The following is a 23595-nucleotide window of genomic DNA, read 5'->3' on the forward strand; positions in this document are numbered from 1 at the left end:
ATGTGATATGCACAAGCTTCATACTTTTTTCTTGTTTTATGGTCATTTTGCTCTAAGAGGTCTTTCAGTACACAGCCGTGGCATGTGTTGAGCGTACAGTATGCCGTGTTGAACCAGGAGGCCCTGACAGCCTGCTCAGGCTGGAGGATGAGATGAAGGAGACAGCTGGAGAGGAGTGTATGTTCAGGGATGGATGGACGCAAAGATGGAAGGCATTCTCCAACTGCTCTAACTTTAGACCACACATGTCGCTAAACCTCCCAAAACCTGTCCACAGCGTGTCACCACTCGCTTCCATAAAACACCCCTTTGTGGGGTGTGAGACTGCATGTATGTGTGTGTGTGTGGAGCGTTTCTCTATTGGCTCAAACCAACCAGACTGCTTAAATAAACCGCTCAAAGGGGCCAAATCATTTGCTAGTATAACAAATCCCGTCTCTGTGTTGAAATTACATTTTCTTTCCAGAAGCTTATTGTTTCAATTTCCTGTTCAGCGAGGCGAGTTCAAAAGTTCATGAACTCACAGTTGGATGTGTGAACAGAATGTAGCTTGTGCCCACCAAGACGTGACCTAAAGACCTTGTTTCGGTGCCAAAGACCTTCAGTCCTGCTCCACAGGGGGAACTCAACTAGGCCAATTAGCTTCAATGTAGAATTAGTTTTGGTTCAACAAGAATCAATCAGAATTGCTATTATCAGAGGAATGACTTGAAAGGGATTTATGTGTGTGTGAGTGTGTGTGTGTGTGTGTGTGTGTGTAATGAGGTTCTGGGTTATGTGCTCAATAAAAACGCTCAGTGTTTCCATGCCATTTGAACGCCTGTCCCTCTACTATGATAAATGCATGTTTCCCTTGTTGCTAAATATTAATGAAAGAAAGTGTAGAGATTAAAGAAAGTCATAAACCCTTTAAGCCCAGGCCTGTTTTTTGGGTCACTGCTAGGGAAATGACAAATCCAAATTGGAAAGAGTGGAACTACAAGCTCTATTTAAATCATTCTGGTGTCATAATACAGGAAACACTTGTATTCAGAGGTGTCAGTATAAGTAACTATGCCAGTGATTCAGAGTAACAACTTAAGTTTTTTGTCTTTTGTTGAAGAGCAACCTCATAGTCCTCCATTTGTGGGACTTAAGGGTTTAAGTGGTTAAAAGACACCTGAAAAAATCAACATACAAGCCCAAACATCCACACACACATCAGTAAGGTCACCCCCCCAGCTACATCATGTGTTTGGACCTCTTATCGCTTGCAGCTGACTCTCCTACACAGCAAGCACAAAGGCAAACTGAGCATCTTTTAGCGCGTTTGACGTGACACAAAGCTCAGCTGAACTGACAGAGTTCCTGCTCCATCAAACTGGGCCTTTTAAACAGAGCTGAGTCCGGATCAAAGGCAAGGACAGGACTGACTGCTTCCACTTTGCACAGCTTGATCCTGTTTGCCGCTCTTTCCAAAGCCGAACACTTTTAGTGTTTTCAGGAGGGAACAGAAACGAGGAGAGTGCCAAGATGTCCTTAAGCACACGCTATCCAAAAAAACAAAGAGAGGAACCTTTGCTCCTTAAAAGTGTTCGGCTGGAGGTCACGCAGGCGGGTGATGTTGTGCGGTAACAGTGCTGTGATTTAAAAGTGAAGACCTTTGAAGAAGTTGAACATGTATCTACCACTTTAAAATACATTTAGAAAGAACATAATTTAAACACACAACTAGTAAAAACATACAGAGCCATTTTCAAAACAGTTTTGAACACTCTAATCATTTTCTGATGTTAGACAGCGGGACAGTTACACCAAATATGCATGCTCATTTTGTATGTTCCCACCAAACAAGAGCTGTCTGCAATAAATACCAAAAAATGAAGCCAGACCAAGGCCTCAGTAATGCAAGCCATTTATAATGAGAGCAACTCAAGGATAAGTACAAACTGGCCCTGAACTGTTCAGTCTGACTTTTTGGGATTTATGTGAGCACATGCATGACATGCACATGTATGTAGCCAGATCTGGTTGTATGTGTATTGGTGTGTCGGTGAGTGGGAGCATGTCCACATCTATATTATATAGTGACCTTTGCTGCTCTGTATAAGGCAGGCATTGCCTACAATAAGACACACAGCCCGAGTACCCGACACACCACTTAACCCCCTGCCTGGGACCTTGACAGCTTCTCCATGGGAGGCTGACCCTGAAGGTCCTGGCAAACGCTTTGTTCATACCAAACACACACACAGACACACACATGACTTGCTGAATTTATACAGACTTACACTGAGCATGCATGCACACACGTGTATACAGTGCAAAAGGACCACATAGCTTTTAAACAGGCATGAGGAATTAGCAGAGACCCATGTGTCAGCCCCCCACTGACTGAGCTGCTGCTCTGTCGTCTTAAACCCCACTCTGCCTCCATATATCTCCCTCTAACACACACACACACACACACACACACACACACACACACACACACACACACACACACACACACACACACACACACACACACACACACACACACACACACACACACACACACACACAAGCACAGAAAGACTTCTGTGGAGTTATTTTTTTTCTTTTATGAAGCACGAGTTTGATAAATGCAAAGCTGCCAATGAGTAAAACTTTGGATTGCAGTATTTCTTTGTTTTCTAAGCTTCATTTATTACATTTTGTAAAGTTTCTGGACTTTTTTATAACATAATAAGTAACATACATAGATCACCTTCAATGCAAACTTTAGAAAGCAAGACATCAAAACCTGGAGAAAGCAGTAAGATCTGCAGCATTTCACTGTGTAATATCCTTTTAACTTGAATATTTTCCAGGGCAGGGCAGTATTTCATTATACCACATTCTGCTTTTTGACATATATTTTTTGAGTTTCCTGAAAATTTAGTCATCAAAACATTCATAAATTTTACAATAAAAGTAAAAAAAAAAGTTTCTCTGCTAAGTAAACAAAGCAGCAAGGCTTTAGATGGCTATCAGCACTTGCATACTTTCACGCTCGTTCTGCAGCAGAGCACAGACACAAAAAATCTCTGTTATGTCTCCAAACATAAGTCCCTTGTTTGAAAAACATTGCTGCTGTTGCCTTGTGCCGAGGCTGGTTATGAAGGACTTCCATCATCTCCCCATAACCATCTGCTGTTAAAACACTCTGCCTTTTACAATCAGCAGATGCTCTGGAAATTACCACCTCTTCCCCTTCTGCTGCCACATCAACCACATCCCCTGTCTGCCAGAGCTCCGCCTCAATAACAGAGTCGTAACTCTGAGGACGCCGGTGAATCTGAATTGTTCTTAAAAGTTATGATTGAACTTGAAAGTTGTTATCTGGCTGGAAACCAGACAGGGCTTTTCAGCCCTCGTAATCCGATCTTTATGGTAGATTTTGGCCAATGGAAACAAAATTATTTATAAGCCCTTTAAGAAAACCCTTCTTGGAAACTTAAAACTTTACTGGGAGAGCTACCAAGACGATACCTATCTGGGAATATCACTGCTCTTCTTTTATCTGATGGATGTGTCAACACTGTCTCTCGAGGCTGTATTGTGTAGACTACATTATGAGTAAGACAGGTGTACACTGTCTAGACTGACTCGGATAATAGAGAGGGCAAAAGCATGTCATCACATAACAGGAGCTGCTGGCACAAGTACTAATTCAAAGAATCTTTCAGTGCAGCCAAATAATACTCTTTTATTATGACTGTCCCTGGGAAATAAAACACCCTGGCAGAGTTCAAGCCTTCTATTGAGCAACACAGAATGAGTCAATTAGACCATTCTGCAATTAGCCTGTTTGAGTTTATAGCATGGGCTGCCTTCCTTCAATGTAAGATGCCAGTGTTGTACTGCATTTCCCTTCACAGCCCACTTGAATCGCCTTAAGACAGTAATTAGTGTAGAAATAAATGTTTGACGTATAACCTCATTATAAGAACAAGCTGAATCTGTTAAATGAAACATTTACGAGGAGGACAAGCTCGGGAGAGACAGAGGAGGAAAAAATATTGTGGCAACCGTGAGAAAATCAACACAGAACAAACATTTGTGATAGGAATCCCAACAAGCTGTGTCAGATAGTTTGAACTCAGTGGGATAGATGCTTGAAGCCTAACAAAACAGCTCCAAACATTGGCTTGATCAAAAACAGTCTGCTCAGGCTCATGTGATATGAAACTATCCTGGAGTAATCAGGAATGAAATCTAGGTATGACCCTGGAAATACAAGAGTTAAGCTGAGGGAGGAGGGCGTAGTATTATCCAATGAAATCCCTAAGATTCTCAGTCACATTAGCTCACCTCCATTTTGGAAAAAAACAGGAGCAGTTAAAGACAAAGTGGAAACAAACTTAACAAAAAAAGAAGGGCTGATGAACAGAAAAGAAAACCTTCTTTTAATCAGTGGAAATGTTCAATTTAATGTATGTAAAAAATGACAAGTTAGGTTACAGAGCTAACTTACAGGTCTGTTTCCTAAAAGGAGAAATACAAAATGCAATCAAATTTCAGTCTATCTAAACCAATGATTACAATATTAGACTCCCCAGTTTGTTAAAAGTAGGGTTTACAGGATTCCCCTAAATATTAAAATGTCAACTTTTACAGGAATAATGCTGCCTTTGAACTCAATCGTCCCTTCTGGGCCTCTATACAGGTGTGTCAGTGTCTGTGTTTGCCTTTACCCCTCTCTTCAGTCTGTATGTTGATGTTTTGGTTGTCTCAGGATGTTTCTGGGCGGAGACGAAGTGTGGTGACCTCAGCCAATCACAGTGTGTGACTTTGTGTGTTGATTAGCAAGTGGAAGAAGCTATTCTGAGTGGCTATGACAGATAGCAAAGAGCAAGAAAAAAGACCAAACTTAAAACTTTTTCCTACATGAGGGTGAAGCTTGGCTCGACTTTCACTCGCTTGGCATTTGGAGAGTAGCTTGGACAAAAAGCAACATGAATTGGCTCTTACTTACCAGGTATGTGTCAAATAACCCAGTGATTAGCTTGTGCTAACATAACAAGTCTGGTGCAAGGCTTTCGAGTCTCTCCCATGTAGAAATGCGATGCTTCAGGTGGTTGCTAGGCTAGTCCATGTATCACCGTCAGAGGCACTGGGTGTGTGCTGAGGAGACGGAGCCATGCCTGAATTTGTGTTTACTAACAAGTAACGAAAACAAAACGAAAATGTAACGAAAATTCCTGCAGACCCCACCTAAGTACCTACACTTCCAGACAACATGTAAAACGTTGAGTAACCGGCTTTGATAAATACTTTCAGGTAAAGATATGGGGCATTCATCTTTACCCATTAACCTAAATAAGGGGGGGAAACAGTTTCAGTTTCTGAGATGAGCTCTAAATATGAGATTGCTTTGATATTTTCCAGATGACTTTGAAAGCCTTGAGTGTGCTGCACAGATATTTCTCTCATGATAAAAGAAACTCTTCACTGGAAGAAGAAACCTCCAAGAATTTCTCATGACAAAAGTGATACATAGACAGGCACAAGTATAGCTACAGTCTGTCAGTGGAGCAATTACATCTCACTGATAAACACACAACAGTTACCATTTGGCTTCTCATAGCCTCTCTGTGAGTGTTACATACCTCACTGTGCATGCACTTAAAGAAAGGCTGACACACACGCTATGCCTGCATGCACACCAGCACACACATACACACCCTAACTGTACAGTGGTGTACAGTCAGTGGTTTGTGAACTGTGAAAGGGGCGAGGGTTTTATGAAAGTGGTGACATTATAACATCCTGACACAGCTCCATGGCAACCTAGCTTGAAGGTCAGTGTGTATTTGTGTGTGTATTTAAGGTTGGAATACAAAGAACACGGGTACCTGCTCGTGTGTATGTTTAGTCCTAATGGTTAACACAGACTCACAGGGATGAAACAGACAAGGCTTGGGCATGTTTTGTATCTCATTTTTCCATCATTGCTGTTTTCCTTTCATTCTTACCCTGATATTTATCTCCACCCACATGTTTACCCTCTCCTTTCATGTTTCCCTCCATCCTTTCCCGCTTTGAAACCTTCACAAATGCATCTCTTCTTCCCCCTCCTCCCACCCTGGACTCTGCCTCTCATATATTGTAGAATTCCTTTATTTTTGTCAGATTCTACCCTTTTTTGCCAGCATTCCTACTCATTCCACTCCTCCACCCATCTGCTGATCACTTGTCCAGAGAGAAAGAGTGAGCCTCGTAGAGGGAGGAGGACGACACATTGCAACAACAGAAGATTGGTATTCTGGTTTTTCTCTTTTATGGGTTTCAGGTGAGCCAAAGGCAGCCCGTTTTCTCTTGCTCCTGGCTAAACATGGTATTCAAGTCCTTCGGTAGTCCACAAAGTTAGAATATGCATATGTGGGTGCTCCTACAGCTTCGTATTTGGATGTTGTGCATTAACTGATTTGTCTAATCTTATGGTGTTAAATCGTATGACATACCATTATACTACTTTATGTTGTGGCATGTTTTAATATAATGGACAATATCACATCGCATGATGTAGAAAAAAAAACCTTGACATCACAAAACATGCCATGACAAAAAAAAAAAATGCAACAAAATGAAACACAAAACAACTAAATATAACTAAACCTAACACAAGTGAACGCAACTCAACACAACTTTTAACATAACATGACCTAAAGTAGTGTAAGATAATTTAACGTAAAGCAACATAACTTAATGTATCATCACGTGACATAATGTAACATAACTTAAAGTGTGGCGTAACGTAATGTAACGTAACACAGATAACATATATCCTATTATTAACGCCAGGGTGCAACATATCACAAAGCATCGCTTAATATCCCATCATAACAAAACGGTGACTAAAAATGAGACAATCTGGAAGTTTTAAAATCTGCCAGCCTCAGGTGGACACTTTTGGTACTTTTGGAGCCAGCCTCCAGTACTTTTGGAGGCTGGCTCCAAAAGTACTCACACACACACAAAAGTACAAAAAACTAACTCAGCAGTTTATAACTTATTAAGTTGCCCATTCAGAGGCCCAGCTCAGCCCATGTGACTGACAACCGCCCTATAGCTTAATTTTAATGTACAGCCCTTTGTGATACATCTTATGTATGAAAAGTGCTTTATAAATAAAGTTTGATTTGATTTGATTTGATATAGCTGTACTAGAAGCCTGTGTCACTTCCAATATGGTCGCATCAGCTGATTTGCTTCAAATTCTATTTCAGAAACAAACAGGTGACATCAGGGAGACTACATCGATTTAATATACAGTCTATGATCGTGACTAAAAGGAGAGTTTCATACCAGATACAATTATATTGTATCAATAAGTAATACTAATAACACTAAAAATCAGTGTTTCATTACATGTTGAAGCTTAAATCCAAAGACCATGCTGACACATTTTAGATCTACATTGTGTTGCCACATGAGGCCAGTGAAGGTTACAGAATTAAGGGAGAGATGAATGAGTGTAAAAGCACTTTAAACAGGTGATTTTATTCACTGATATTATCTGCCTTTATTAGACAACTCAGAAGATGCATGGAAAGAAAAAATAGAATTCCCTTAAGTGTTCAAAGCAGGGTTAAATGATGGGTCAAGCTATTCGAATAAACTTCAGTCAGTCTGAAAGAGATGTAAGTGGGGGTGTGCACAAAGAAATTGCTCCATCTTTATCTACATTTCAAGGGTATGTTGAATTCAATAAGCTGTATTTTATGTTTTCCTGCATGAAGACGTGTTTTTAATCTTTAACGCTGGATTTGAATGTGACATTATTTTCCTTGTGGTATTTTGTCCTGCACCTATTTTAAGTCACAGTGAGTTTTACAACTTCACCTCATGAGACTCTCTTTACTTCTGAGGTTCCTTTCTTTCACACACATTTGGAAGACATGTTACACGCCTCAAAGCCGTTTCATAGCTGCTGTTGTGTCTCAGCTGTCAAACACCCTGTCACTATAAAACAATGACTTATGATTAATGGCCGACACGTCTGCTGCTCCGTGATGTACAGCTATTAATTGACACTAACTGGCCATGCGTGACCGTGCATAAACTGACATGCATCTACGGGCGTGCACACACCCACTCTGCTCCTAGTAAACATGCCATTGCGTTCAGTATTTACAAAGAGACTGAAGTGGGTTTGGGGCCGCAATGATTCAGGAGAATGGCCCCGGGGTTTGACAGGATGTTGGGGGATGTGTCATTTTTCCCCGACTCCCTTGGTGACGAGCAGAGACATAAAGAAATCCTTTTACACACAAAGATATACAAGGCCCCCTCCATGCACACATACAGCTATTCACCCACATATATAGCCTACACACATCAGCGTTATACTCCCATAAAAATGGTTCTTTGGCAGAGTATTGAGTAGATGAGCTCACAGGAAGTTTCTGTCGGCCTTTTCTTTTTTTCCCTGTTTTTTGAATTGAGTTGCAGCATGTTAATGCGGACTACATCAAACACTCAGCGGAGCCCTACATCTCGCTGTTTCGCTCAGGATCGAGAGCAGAACAAGAACTTGTCTGTCACTGCTCTTAATTCATTGTCTCCCCGGGGCAAAATGAGCGCTGACAGACATAAATGGCAGAAATGAATATCGCAAGATCACAGTCAAGGGTGGCCGCAGTGGGGAGAAGGATGGAGAGACGTCGAGAAGAGGGAGAGGGATGGAAAGAGAGAGGAGAAATGTAGGAGAAAGGGTCAGGGTGGGAGGATGGGAGAAAAAGAGGGATGAAGGAATGCATGGGTACGTCCCTGTGTCCCTCACTGCTGACAGTCAGTATATTATACTGGGCTGACCACCTGCTCTGAGCCTGCAGTACACCCTCCATAAAGCTACAGCAGATGGACACAATAAAATGCACCGTGACCAGCAGCTATGCACTCATACGTGTGTTTGTGTGCGTGTGTGTGTTTGTCCATTACTGCATGTATCATATAAATATATTAAAGTATGCCTATAGTCGCCCTCCACCGTGTCCCTGAGGCAATATATCAGTAATATATGCTACTCTATAGGTCTGATGTCTCCATGTATTCTCACCATCTCCTTCCCATGCTGTAAGCCTATCGCCCAGTTAGCCAGTAAGGAATGTGGCTGTCAACTCATATAACAAGGCTCCCTTGCACATGTTCTTCCTCTGACTTCACTGCTATCTCCTTCTCCTACCTCTGCAGTAGGTGTGAATGGAGGGCCTCGTGTCTTCTAATACTGTCACGCTGTTCTTTGAAAGTCACCTTACATAAGAGACTACTGGCAATTCTAAGATCATGAAACAAGATCCCAGATCTTATGGAATACCTTGGGACCTCTTTATAGTAGTTTGGGCATTCATGTGCTAAAAATATAAATTACACATTGTAGACACTAATATGATAAAGGTTTTGAATGAATCTCAAGTTTAAGTGAAATTTTAAATTTCGTGCTTTAACTTTTTTTTGTTTTGTTGTTCCTTTTTTTTTTTTTTTTTTGATATAATGTAGAGGTTGGAAAAGTTGGTATTGAAGCTCGGTTGTTGGATTTGAGGACATAGACCTCTGTACATGGGGTACATGATTTAACCAGAGTTAAACTGGCACCTCAACAAACCCAAACTTACAGAAAGTATGGTTCAAAATTTGCAAAATTATAGCTTTAATGTCAGCACAGACCTAGCAAAAGACCAAAGAAGACGTAGAGCCAAAGTATGTAGTACTTTTTTAAAACAAAATATTGCCATTAAGAAGTATATACAGGAATTTCTATTGGAAAAATGTCATTTTACACCCTACAAACTTTTGCTTGAACTGTTTAGCCTTCTGCTGAGAAAAAAAAATAAAAAAAATAAAAAATGGAAATCATCTAAGTATTGTCACCTATGCTTTCTGAAATGGTATTATGAAGCACAACAGTGGTGGTTCAGTCAAATCTGCAAATTGGGCATAGTTATGCATAACTTTTAGCCTTGGTTTAGTCAAAATGGGTGCATGATAAAAAAAATAAACAAGAAGAAAAAATATTGGACCTTGCTTGGTTGAAAGATTTTTGGTGCTGTAAAAATTTAGTCCTAGCTAAAACTAAAGAGCTTTCATTTGGCAGTGTATTCATGGCTTTGAAAGCCTCGTGTCACTCTTAGCTAATATTGCATGTTCATACTAACTGCTACAAATGAAAAAAGCAAATTAGATTTCAAATGGCAGAGCTTCTGCTTACTGTTATAATGCTGCTAAAAAAAAAATCAAACAGTCTTTAGATGCAAGTAGTCACATTCAGTATTTCTGTTTGCAAGAGCCAGGTAGGTATCTTTCAAAATTGGGGAAACATGTACTTGACACAACAAATGCACAACTGTGGCCTTCAGTGCTGGAATTATCCGGCATCCACACACACCACCAGAACAAAGAATTAGTCAACAAATCAGATGATCTGGCTTCATAAATGGAGTATTAATACCCATCATAACATCACCTTAACCCGATTAGACCTGGTTGTATGTTATTCTCTTGGATTGTAATTAACCAAATTGATTCTCCATGGCCCTATGACCCATTTTTTCCCCTCATATAATCTTTCTTAGCTGGATTTGAGCCCAGCAAGCTTTGCTCATGTCTTGGTCTCAGAGAGAAAAAGTGTGCTCTGTAATATAAGCTGTAATATTAGTATCCAAGGAAGGTGGTACTGTCATTTCTTGCTGGCTGTCCAGACAAAAAAAAAAAAGTTTTCTATCTCCAGAAATAAAAGAGAATTGCTGAAATGGTGGCCTGGTCAGGAATTTAATTTTACTGTCAGGATGATTGTAGAGTGGAAATATTGGATGCAGTTATCTGCTCCACACCCCTCTCCTCACTCTCCATTACACTCCTTTGCTGTAAGTAATAACAAGGTGAATACCTCTCTGGACAGAAGGTGAAGTCCTTTCCTGACTGCTGCAAACAAAAAACAACATCAATTACAACAGCCCTTTTCTTCTCACCCTCTGCCAATTCCTATCTTTCAGTTCTTGCTTTCTTCCTGCTCTCTTCTCTCTTTCATCCTCTGAACTCCAAACCAATCATCTGTAATTAGACAACTGCACAAACTATATCTAGAAGTGTTTGCGTTTGCGCTTGTATGCGTAAGTGTTGAAAGGTCCTGAATAGGCCTTCACATGTGTACTCTAGTCAGGGTTCAGTCGCAGGTCATCTCCTCTTGGCTAAACAAATGTTCCCCCTGGACCTAAATCAACAAATGATCTTTCCCTGGTGGGGAACACACACACATACACACATCTATGTATGCATACACACACACTCAGCAGGAAATCAAAGAATTTGCCTTTTAGGGTGTATTTCTTAGTTTCTAGGTTACAGTGATTTGATTTATCAGGGAATGGAGCACTGCCTGAGGATACTGAATTGGAAATTTATCTGATGTATGAATTTCAACAGGGAGAGGTGAAATAATGTAAATAGATCTGATTTGGGGTCATGAGCAGGGACAGAACATCGGACGGGTGGAAAATCAAGAAAGAATGGGCAAGAGGAAGAAAAAACAGAGAAAAGAAAAAAGAGGACAGCAAAGATGATCCCTTTTATATCGAGGCAGAAAGGGCTTTCACTTTGTAGTGCGTGCAGATGTCTGAAGTGTGTTAACGCTGCAGTGTTGACACTTCTTGTCAAAGTCTCTGCGGCTAAAGGACATAAAGCAGTATTGTTTCAGGCATTTCATTTAACACAAAAAGTTCAACCTCTTTGCAGTTTTGTCACTTTACATTCATCAGCTGTCCATCCTTAGTGACTACAATGGGAGTCAGTGCTGTTGCATCCAAAGATGCCCTGAGGTTTAACCATAAGGAGTGCATGAAAGCTTCCAGGGTGCTGCTTTGACTCCACACTGTGTTAACCTGTATATCTCTGAGAAAAGGAAACAAGGCAGAAGACAAGCATTGAAGAATTTTCAAGAGTTTATGTCCCCCAACTAAACAAGCTAAACCTTTCAAACAGGATCTTTTTAATCCTCTGATATCCTGTGTTAGCACTCCGACTCCTTCTGGGTCCCACCTTTTGAGCGCTGGTATTTAGAGCCCATTGAAAAGCTCTTCTTTCTGTTGAATCTCACTCATTCAACTGGTGAGATGACTCGGATTTCTCCCTGCCGTTGAGCTCCCACTCTCCTCCTTTCCTCTGTGTCTCTTTCTTACTCCAGTTAGCTATCGCTCCCTGGCTTCCTTGCTTTCTGTCTGCAGCCGTCCGTGCACAGCTCAGAGAAGTGGCTGATGGGAGTTCATTGGGTGCAGTGTGTGCGTGCATGCACACTGGGGCCGTGCATGTACATTGAGGTGTAGGTGTGTGTGTTTGCCATTCAGGGAGGGTGTGTATGTGCCCACGTGTATGCACAGCAATGTCACTGGGCTGTGTAATTGAAATGGAAATGAGCCAATCAGCGACTGCAGTGGTGTGCCACCTCAGCCTGCATTCACTCCTCTGTTCCAGCTCTCCCGAACTCACTCTCTGTTTGTGACTCTGTGTTTGCGTGTGTGTGAGTGCTTCTGCGTAACTGTGAGTGTGTGTGTGCCGACAATACTTGGCCCTTCAGTTTCTGCCCTGAGGGCCTGACGAGGTGGTGTGAAAATGTAATCAGTTAGTAATAAAGATTATCTCCCTCACTCTGTGTGTCTCACTTGCTCCTTTTCTGACAAACACACACAGGCGCACACACTCAGGCACACATGTGAAGCCTCACTGTGTCCAGATGATTTCTCTGGCTCTGTGTTGTGACCCACTGCTCAGCGGGACAGCTGTGGCATAACAAAGACATGCAATTATCGCCATTTCTACAATTAGCTTAGCATCCAACTTTGCTCCTTAATTAGCAAATTTACTGCTAAAGGGCCTCCTCTGCCACTTCCTGCCTCTTCCTTTTACTCAAAAGAAGAGTTGCTCATGATTTTGTGTTTAGTGCGTCGTAAAAAAGCGAGTGATTGTAGTGAATGAGCAGATTGAGTGCATATGTGAGGCACTGGGGTGACTCTGCACCAGCTCCAGATCGACAACTTCTCAAGTGACTTATGAGAGCTTTAAGTTCTTATCATGGGAAACATAATGAGGAAAAAGTCTGAATGCTATCACTGTGAGTGCTCCTCACTGTGCAGTTGAAAGAATTTGACTTATTGAGTATTTAATTATAACATTTGATTATTAAAAGCAGCTCAAAAAATTGGATAATTATAAGCATTATGGCGTGATCATTCAACTGACTGCCACTTGTATACATTCTTGGACTTAATTTGCCTCATGTTTTTTTAATGTTCAAAGCATTGAAGTAGCCTAAATTAAGAGGCAGTAAGTGATTACCTCTAAAACTGATGAGATTTTATCACTAAGGGCATATTGAATGGACATCACTTCTTTTCTACCCATTGTGAGCTTCAAAGCCAAAAGACATCCTCTACAGGTGCTAACATAATGCAGTGCTACAGCGGGGACACCCACAGGAGAGACCTGGCTGGTGGTGTTTTGGTAGCAACAGCATTAAAACATCACAGATCTCTCAGATTGTCAATGTCCTCAATAGGGAAGATATGTAGTTGAGTGTCATGTTAGTGTTTGATAAGTTTTCTATCATTCGTCCTATGCTAATGTGGTACAGAAAGCTGTCAGTCAGTCATTGATAATTGAGAGGGAGCTCCAATATTAAACTCTTCACTCCATTCTAATATACAATCTATGGAATTAACCCATGAGCAACAATATTTCTTTTGATGATAATGCAGAATGACTCTTGCCTCCTCCTACCGTACAGCAACAGGTATGAGAGTCATTGTGTCAGTGCTCAACAGATGGTCATTTTCTCATAATTTCGCCATTCATTTTATTTTTTCTATTAATAAGTTTAACATTCATATAACTTTTAAAGACAGAAACAAAGGAATTCATTAATAAAACCTGGACCTTTTAATTGTATTTTTAATGAGTTAGTCAAAGGTCAATTAGATTAATCAACACAGAAATTACTTTTATGTTTTATACATTTATGAAATGACTACATTATTATTCAGCTGCACTCTCCAGACAGCATTTCCTGCCGACGTGCCAATTCTTAATTGACACTTCCTTTGGTTCCTGTTTTAATCCCTCAGTGTCTCTTCAGATATTCCCTCACTTGTATCATCTCTGCTGCATTTATTCCACTCTCCAAGAATCTAACAGAGCACATCTTTGATTTACATCCATGTGTGCAACCTCTTGGTGCTTGGATGTCCTGTTCAGTGGCTGCAGGGTGTTTGTGCACACCATTTTTGCTGCGAAAAAAGCTTTGTGGTGGTTGTGAGTGGTGTTGGGATGTTTATAGAAAAGCAGCGGCCGATTAAAGCTGCCATCACTGTAAACAAGACGCAGGCTGCAGCTGAAACTCCCACATTAGTCCCCTGATAACAGGGTTTTATAAGGACAATAAACAGCTTTCTACAACATACAGCAAATTGTCCAGGAGATGAGAGAAGAGTTGTAAGATGTGTAAAGCCTCAGCAGCACACAAAATCATGCCATCCACATACGGAGTAAGAGCCTGGCAGTCCTTGGGTCATTTTTCAGCCTCTCTGCCTGTTATCTTGCATTACCTCACCGTATGGTGGAACCACGTACTTTCTCTCCTGCATAGTGCCTGTTTCTCACCCTCCCTCGCTGCCATTAGCAGCTTCTGGCTGTCTCACTGCTGCTCCTTTGCCAGTGTGCCAGGCAGCTTACTGAGCTGATAACACAAACCTAAATTCGAGCGTGGGTGTGCACTAGCTGGGCGTGTTTTTGTTGCATATATACGTGTGTGTGTGTGTGTGTGTGTGTGTGTGTTTGTGTGTGTGTGTGTGTGTGTGTGTGTGTGTGTGTGTGTGTGTGTGTGTGTGTGTATGTGAGTAAGAGAGAGAGGGAGTGTGTTATGTGTTACAAATGCCTGTCCTGTCCCTTTTTATGTGCTCACTCACCCAAACATCCTCTGCTTCATTTGCAGTCAGGGCCATGAGCCACTATTCTGACTGCTGAGGCAGGGAGAGAAGGGCAGCTGAAACATCACACACACACACACACACGCAGAGGCACAAACATGCACACACTCATTTTCTCTCTCTCTTTAACACACACACATACAGTAGACACACACACACACAGAAGCTGGGGCGACAGCGGATGGGAGGATGTGACCATTAAGTCACTGACATTTTAAAGCAGCGAAAGAGATGCATGGCTCTTCCTGGACCTCTACAGACATGTTTTAAATGAGATGTTACAGATGAGATACTCCATGCCGTGCTTGTAAACACCCCACACACTGCTATTTACCCTGTACTGGTAAACACTGGAAAGTGACATTTCATGCTAGCTGGAGCTCACATACACCCACATGGACATAAATAAACACGCTAAGCAGAACCAGCAGATAATTATTTTTTACATTTATCACTCAATTATACCAACATGACTCAAGGTGCCAAAACCAGATTTTTCTCACATTGCTTTTCAGCCTCAGAAACAAGTGGTTTGTTTGCATTGTGGTTGTAATCCTGCATGATTCATCGAGAAATACCACTGATTGAAATAAACACAGCACACTAGGATGAGTGCTCTCGCTTTATACACAGAAATTTGATCTAGGAACGATCCATTCTGTAGAGTCAAAAATCATACACTGCATTGGAATCGGCAGTTTCGAATAGAGGAAGAAAACGAGTGGGTGGAAAGAGCGACAGGGAGGAAATCAAAAGAAGTACTGAAATTTTTATACAACTGTGCAGCAAAATATTTTCATCAGAAGTGAAGGATTTCTATTTATACTTCTCATATATGAAGGCTGCAAAAACAGTGGTTTGTGGCGAGGAAGCTTTCTTGTTGAATGGTTGCTTTTTATACAGATACAAAGACTAAGTTTACTCGATAAAATGTACAGACGATAAAAAGTAGAGACAGGTTAGTGCTTGTTGTGCAGAGTAGAATCATGATTCTAGAATGTATCTACTTTATGTGAGAAAAACAATCCCCTGATAACCTAAGTATCTGCAAAAGGGAAGACCTCAAGAGAATGTATTTCTTGCCATTGGTACATATAGATCATTTTAACCAGCATAACAAAAAGTGTATCTAAATCAAACTACCAATTATACCTTTAAGGGATAAAACTATATTCATATGTCGGCCATTGTCCTCTGATGTCATGTTCTGGATAGAAATTTCAATTCTGACTGATCTAGTTGTCAAAAGCTAAGAAAATATTCAGAAAACAGCTCAAGGATCATAGAGTCTGCTTGACAACAAGTTTGTTAGCTAAGTTAACATTCGCAGATTTGGCATCACCAGAATTTGCTTCTCCTTGCACGTAAATGTCTTCACACCTGTGCTGGTCACACATTTGGTTGAGAGGTTCTGTGCTAGCTTCACCATACACAGCCTCATTATACTACCTGTCATTAGTGATCTGTGCTTCTTTATACATGTTGTGCTTGTAGTCATTTAGTAAGGCTACAACCCTAGCTAGTGGCGGTCACTGCACTACAGCCGAGACACAACATATGACTGGAATTTCAGGCAAACAGTTATAAAAGAACTAATAATTGGTTTTAATGAACAGTAAATCCAGTGCTGACTAGAAAGGGTAAAGAGGTTTTCTTATGACATTAGACATGTTTTTGGCTATGCTAATTTCAAGGATCTAACATCAATTCCTAATTTAACACTTCTAAAATAATCAGCTACTGAAACCCTGTATTTCATAATATTATATAAAATATGCGATATATATCACCCACCCCTAGTTCAGAGGATATCAAGATCGCAAGCTCGCTCAATCAGAGGCACATTCCAGGTCATGTGACTGACGGGTGCCCTATAGCTGTACTCAGAGCCCTCACCACCTCCAATATGGCCGCGATAGCCAATTTGCTTCAAAATCTGTTTCAGAAACAGATAGGTGACGTCGAGGAGACTAGGTCCATTAATTATACAGTCTATGGCTAGAACACTTTTTAATAACCTAGCTAGCAAGACAGCAGCTAATGCTAGCATCTGATGACTTGATATTGGTACCATAGCAAATTAGTTGCTGAATTTCAACGTTTGCCACTTGTGTTACATGATTAATAAGAAATTAATGATAGCAAGTAACATACTATTTACCGAAATAAATAATTTCCCAGGGTAATAACTTTCTTACTGAAGCTATAAGCTCAGAAGTAGTTGAATACTAGCATAAGCTGCCATTCAGTATTTACTAATGATCAAATGTGCTGTTTTTATCTCTAAATATACTTTTTATGGGTGCTTATTTTGCATCAAATTGATGATAACCAGTCAAGGTACCTACGACTTTGAACACAATAATGGAACATTATAATAGCATTTGAGCTTCCCTCCCTTAGTGAAATAATAATAGAAAATGTTGAGATGATAAAAAGGAAGACGATAAGGTCGCTTCTGAATGTATATCAAGGACATAGATCTCTGAGGTCTTGAAGCTGAAAGCTGAGTATGAAGAAGGACCTAAGTAACAGACAAGACTGCTCCGTGCTCCAAAATAAAAACGCTGTGTGTGTACAGCCTCAGTATGTTAATCCTGCGACTCCTGAGTCCTCAGGATAAAATTATTTCTTGCCTGTTACACGCTCTGCCCCCTGTGGGCTCTGGGGCTCAAGGAGCCCGTGTCATAGACAGCAGTGAGGGTTTTCAATTAAAAGTTTCATCAAAACTCTTGTCAGGTTGTGCTCCTGCAACATTAACAACTGGGTCTCAATTACAAACTCACACCACCTGGCTTCTGGGTGGAATGAGTCAGTGGCACCAGCTGTGTGTGCACTTGTGCAATTTTGTGGTTCATTGTCGCTCTTAGAGTGCTTCGAGTGTGTGTGCTAAATTGAGGGCATCCCCAGCAAGCTTACAGGTGTTCAGTGTTTTCTCAGCCTGGCTCTCTGTGACCTTAAAGGTGAGGGTCGTACCATCCAAGGCCTGAACAGAAACTCAAACACAAAGTTTCTCTCTAATTCTGGCAGCCGTAATAAATATCCACAGGTGAGAGATCTATTCTGTTGGCGACAGAGAGGAAATTGTGTTTTGTGTGTGGAGTTTTGTGACAGTGTGTGGCCTTCAGATGAATCTGCCTGTATGTATTGAAACCCTCTGACCCTGTGTGGCCTGTTCTAGATCATTGCGGCTGTAAAGATGTCCCACCACACAGCCCACAGAGACAGCCAGGCTCTGTATATTTCCCATCGTGACATTTATTGTCCGGACCGTCCTGTTTCTTTGTGACCATTTATACTCTTGCAGCCAGAGGATGCCTGTCTGGGTTTTTTGCTTCTAGTAAAAAATCCTCCAGAACTGTAGTTTACATAGAATACCCATAACTGTAATCTGTGAGCATATTTTCTCAAGCTTGAATGCTTCAGTTTGTGATCTTTTGGAAGGCAGATGTGAGCATGTGTGAGTAAATATCTGCTGCAATGATAGATTTATAGATAAACCGACCCGCCCAGATTTATTGAAGCCAGAAGAGGAGAGCGCTGGTGCTTGTAAATTTCCAGACAACATTCAAAGAGTGTTGACAGATCAAACTCACATTCTCTACATATGTATGTGCTGTGTTTAAACTAAGCTTTGTGCCTCATGATTGAAGCAATACTAATCCATCAATACACAGATGTCATATTATTATACAAACGGGACTTTTGAGGTGAATTTACATCATTCAGACTTAAATAGACTGTGCTAATTCTTAATATCAAGATGTTAACCCATTCTCTTTTGTTTGATCCCCAGGTTCCATCGTAATGACTACCACATCGACGTGTGCATAAACGACTACCTGGATGTCTACTGTCCTCACTATGAAGACACAGTGCCTGTGGAGCGAACGGAGCGCTATGTCCTCTACATGGTCAACTACGATGGCTACAGCTCATGTGACCACACTTCTAAGGGCTTCAAGCGCTGGGAGTGCAACAGGCCGCACTCCCCAAATGGGCCGCTCAAGTTCTCAGAGAAGTTCCAGCTCTTCACTCCTTTTTCTCTGGGCTTCGAGTTCAGACCGGGCAGAGAATACTACTATATCTGTGAGTCATGTTTCCCTACAGCATAACACAGATTGGTTACCAGTTAAAGTGTTGCAGAAATTTGAAAAGCCTTAGTGAGGTCTTCTTGCATCATGAGCATACAGTGCTTTTTAAACACACCATTCTTTAAAAAGATAGACCTGTTCTTTTAATGGGTCTGGATTTAGATGCATTACTTACCCTAAAATATCTGAAAAAATGTGGTTTTAAAAAGTAATGGGCATGAATTTATGGACTGCCTTTTAGTAAGCAAATGCTGAATAATCAGCTAATGCTAGAGTTAGCTTGGTTTGAACATAGAGTCATGAAAGCTGTGACATTTATTGGGATGCTAATTTCATCCTTGGCAATTGTAGCATTTTAGGTTAGCAAACATTAAGTTGGCTTATGCTACAGCTAGCTTGGTTTGCTGGCTACATCCTTTTCACAGTAGCTGCACTTTGCTCTTAAATTCTGGTTGGTGAAAAAAAAATTCAGTCTCCTTTATTCTATTTTTTTGTTCATAGGACTCTGGTTTGCTGGTTTACAGATACAACAAGACCATTTTGCCATGTTGAGGAAGTATAAAGTTGTTGAGTTTGACCACAAAGTCAGTGGTTGCTGTTCAACAAAATGTCATAAAAAGAGATTCAGAGAGACTACAGAAGTTGCCCCCTGCTGGCCACTGGATGAAATTAAGATCATAGGCACTTTAGAAATGACTTCACCTCTTGACAGCGAGACTTCTCACTTATTACCATATGTTGTAATAGCATATAATCCTCATTAGTTCTATTGTCATTTAATTAGGCTCAAAAAGTCATCACAGGATAGAGACATTTGTATTGGTTTGTAGTGACCCTTCAAATATGAGGACCAGAGCTTCTAATACAACAGTCATCAGATGCATCACAAGAACTGCATCTTAAGCCCCGTTTCTACCACGCAGTTCAGTTTGGTTTGTCACAGTGCAGCACGCATTTTGTGGCCTTTTCACTGACTAACCCCGGGACAGATCCCCAAATAAACGAGACAAATGGTCCCACTTTTTGGGACCCTTCCGTTGGGATGCAAGACTGAACCAATTTGATCCCAGAGGGTGGAATTACAACACTACAGTCCGTTCATTGATGACATGGCATCTGACTTACACGCTGCCTGTGTTTGGTGGAATCTGGGCTTTACATGCCTCCGAGGCCTTCCCTAAATCACTTTCTTGTAGATTTTCCTATGATGAAAAATAATAAGTTGGAGACAGGAATTATGGGGGAAAGATAGGGTTGTAATTTGACCCAAAGCTGCTGTGGTGAGGGGCTCAGCATGAGGCTCAGGCTTTAAAATCCTTACCTATTTTAACATTGGAAGTTTGATGACATCACATAGTTTGTTATATCATTTGTTTGTAATTACATTTGTTTTTAAACCTGCAAAAAAGTCGTATTCATTCACAGATAACTTTAAGTCATATTATCTAACTTGACACCATTTACCAACCCAGTCAGCCCTTTTAACAGGCACATACATACACTGTACACACAATATTCCTCAGTCATGTTTTTACAACTTCAGCACAGAGCTCTGAGAGGTGTCATTACAGTGATCTGAGTAGATGCTTTCATGCTCTTGCTTTCAGCTGAGTTTTTCACACCGCTTTCAACACTCGAGGAAAACTCTTCCCTAAAATGGCAATGGAATTCATGGGGGAGTTAAATTGAGACAGTTTGAAAGTTATAGCTCACAAGCCCCGCTGCACAATACTACATCCTTCAAAAAGAAGCGCCCTCCTTCCACACATTATGTTACACTCCCATTCAAGCTGTGTTAGCTTTTTTCGACGTCTGCCTCTTGGCGTAGGAACCGAGCCTAACTGGGTTCATGTGAAGTTGAAGCCCTCAGGAAATTAGGTCTTATCAAAGCAGGGTGATAGAGTGGAATTGAGTCGAGTTTGTCCTCCCACCACAGACTATTCACTGAGGAGTCACTGTCACCACCACTCATTCTTAACACATTTGTCACAGGGATACGCTGATCTAACAAAACGGGAAGCCGAGTTATGTCCTCGTAAGGATGGAATTAGTGCAATATCATGCAGTGTAATGCATGACTCCTCCAAATCTTGGAGAAAAAGTTGAAAGGTTTTTGCACTGTATGGGCTAATGCATGAGGAAAAGTGTGTGAATTCCTTCTCAGCGAGAGGGTTTCTGTTTTTGACGGTTAACACCCTCATGCTTAATGCTGTACTAGTATCTGTTTATCTGTAAAACGAAGCCTGTGGTGTTAATGCAGCTCGAGGTGGCTGTCAAACCTCTGAGTCTTTGGATTTTTTTTCCTCCTCCTCCTCACAGAGTCAGGAGTGTAGCTGAGCCGAGCCCCACACGCTGAGATCTGTTTTCTAAATTGGCACCTTTTTATGAAGCAGTTAACCTGACAGGCAGCCAAGACTTCCCTGTCCTTTATTCGTTTCACGTGTTGTGCACTCTCTCCCTGCTCCCTAACACTTCAGAGTTATGGACTGCAGTGTGCAATAATAATAAAAAAAAGTTGTCTCCTGTTGTTTCTGTGCTGAAATGATGTTTTGTTTCTTAAAGTTGTCCACAAAACAAATAGCCTGAAACTCTTTCCAACAGCCCTTCAACAACCAGGTGTTTAGTCATTTGTCTGCTTGAAAAAATAACCAGATCTTCCCTTGCTTTTATAGCCAATTTGCATGGACAGTCATGCTAGATGAGAAGAGAGAGAAATCTCCAGAGTTGGGAGCGTAGATAGGGGTTAGAGAAGGGTTATACAATTCATCCACTCCCTCAAGTCTGTATTTCCAACATTTTTTTAGCCATTTCTGTTGAGAGATGCTTGTCCTAAGGGCTGGATTAAATTACACTGCAACCGACAGGGCTTCCATGGAGCACATCCATTCTGCCATAGCACGCCATATTGGTTTAGTGGCCTGCGGCTTCATTGGCCATTGAATGATTCCAGTGTGTAGCCTTTCTGGCTACAGTGGCGGATATTAAAGTCATCTACCATGAAGGCGTCTGACATGTGATTTCCCACTGCCATTGTGTCCAGTTTGGATGTCCAGAAGAAGCAGGAGAAGAAGGCTTCTGATGGATTGGACAGTCTCTTTAGTAGACAGACATGGAGCTGTAGGAGGAGGATTAAGAGAGGTGAAGAGGTAGTTACATTACTACACCTGACAGATGATCTGAAACAGCAGCCTCTCAAGCTACCATCATCGTCAACATTTAGCAATCTTCCTCATCCCCTTGCAGAAGAAACATGCAAGACCTTCCAGGTTGCAATGGATTACATCATGAGAAATCTCTTTAATCTCAAGAATTCAGTGATAAATACAACTTTCTAACTGAGAAATAAGAAAACTGGCTCTGAAAGTACAACAGGGAATTTTTCAAAGGAGTATAATCGTATTACTGTAGTTGTCTTAGGGATTACATTTTTGTCTATTATGCATATTAAAGAGTTTAGCTTGTTGAGAAAAAAACTGGAGAGCTGACTTGGGCTCAATTATTTCTTAACTTTTAAAGAGCAAAGCTGTAAGCCACCAGAAGCAAGGCTGTTTGGTGCAAATCGAAACTTACTGTTCTTTCTTGAAATTTCAGACAGGATCACTCACTTTTCATAATTTGCATTCAGCACAATATAATTCGTAGAAGGGGTTTGCTCTAGATGCTCCCAGCTCTTCTACATGCCAAAGCCTGATAGAGGTGGGGAGAACACATCTCCCATACCTTTCAAGTGCATACATGAAAAGCCAAGGAGGGGGAAGCAGAAGCAAAGATCCCCAGGGATACAAAACAGAGCAAGCATCATTGAGAAAACATATGACACTGGCAAAAAAAAAGCTAATGTAGTGGGGGCCAAGCTTGACTTCATCGCTTGCCTTGACTATTGCTATTCTCATTTTTTAAAACATTTTTTTTGGTTTGTTTAAAGCTTTTTGGTCTATTTGCTTTCTTTGAGGACAGTTAATTTACTTTAAAAACACCAAACTAGGTCCAACTGCAAGACAAGTATTGCCTGTAGCTTGTTGTCTAGCTCCTAATTTCATTTACCCCATTTCATCATGATCACTTGTCTTTGTTATTTGGTTAAGTAACCAGACTAAGTGAAGCTCTTCTTTATCACTTTACCACTTTAAGTCACTGCTCTCTCACTACTTACTTAATCCAACTTCAGTCAATGACACCACTACCTGTTGAGTGTAAAACATATTTACCAGCAATTGTCCTAGTGAAGGGTTCTCATGCAAGATGCTGAATCTGTCAAGGACGTGCTGTAACAGTTGATGGAAAAGATACGCTTCTAATTCCTTTCCTGTTATCTGCAAAGTGAGATGATTTCTATTGACTGGTGCAACTATTTTTAAGGTTAAAAGGAGGAATTTTGTTGTGTTGATTTATTTTACCTGGACAATGGCCCTTAATGAAGCAAGCTGCTGCCAGTCTAGTGACGCCACTTTTTAACAGTAATTCCTAAACCCTTATTGGGTTCAAAGAAAACAGTGGCATATTTTTATTTACGCAGAGGAATG

At 41.0% G+C, this 23595-nt stretch overlaps 1 protein-coding gene across 1 annotated transcript in view; it reads left to right on the top strand.

The window, feature by feature from the left end:
• efna5b (ephrin-A5b) overlaps positions 1–23595 on the top strand; it is a 107077-nt gene that overhangs the window by 64757 nt on the left and 18725 nt on the right. The window contains exon 2 of the mRNA XM_074670797.1: positions 18775–19067. Within this exon, the coding sequence (XP_074526898.1) occupies positions 18775–19067 (293 nt within the window). The remainder of the gene's footprint in view (positions 1–18774; positions 19068–23595) is intronic.

The sequence above is a fragment of the Halichoeres trimaculatus genome, unplaced genomic scaffold, assembly GCF_033239565.1.
Source record: "Halichoeres trimaculatus isolate MK-OKI-2021-1 unplaced genomic scaffold, fHalTri1.1 fHalTri1_scaffold_5, whole genome shotgun sequence".
NCBI classification, from domain to species: domain Eukaryota; kingdom Metazoa; phylum Chordata; class Actinopteri; order Labriformes; family Labridae; genus Halichoeres; species Halichoeres trimaculatus.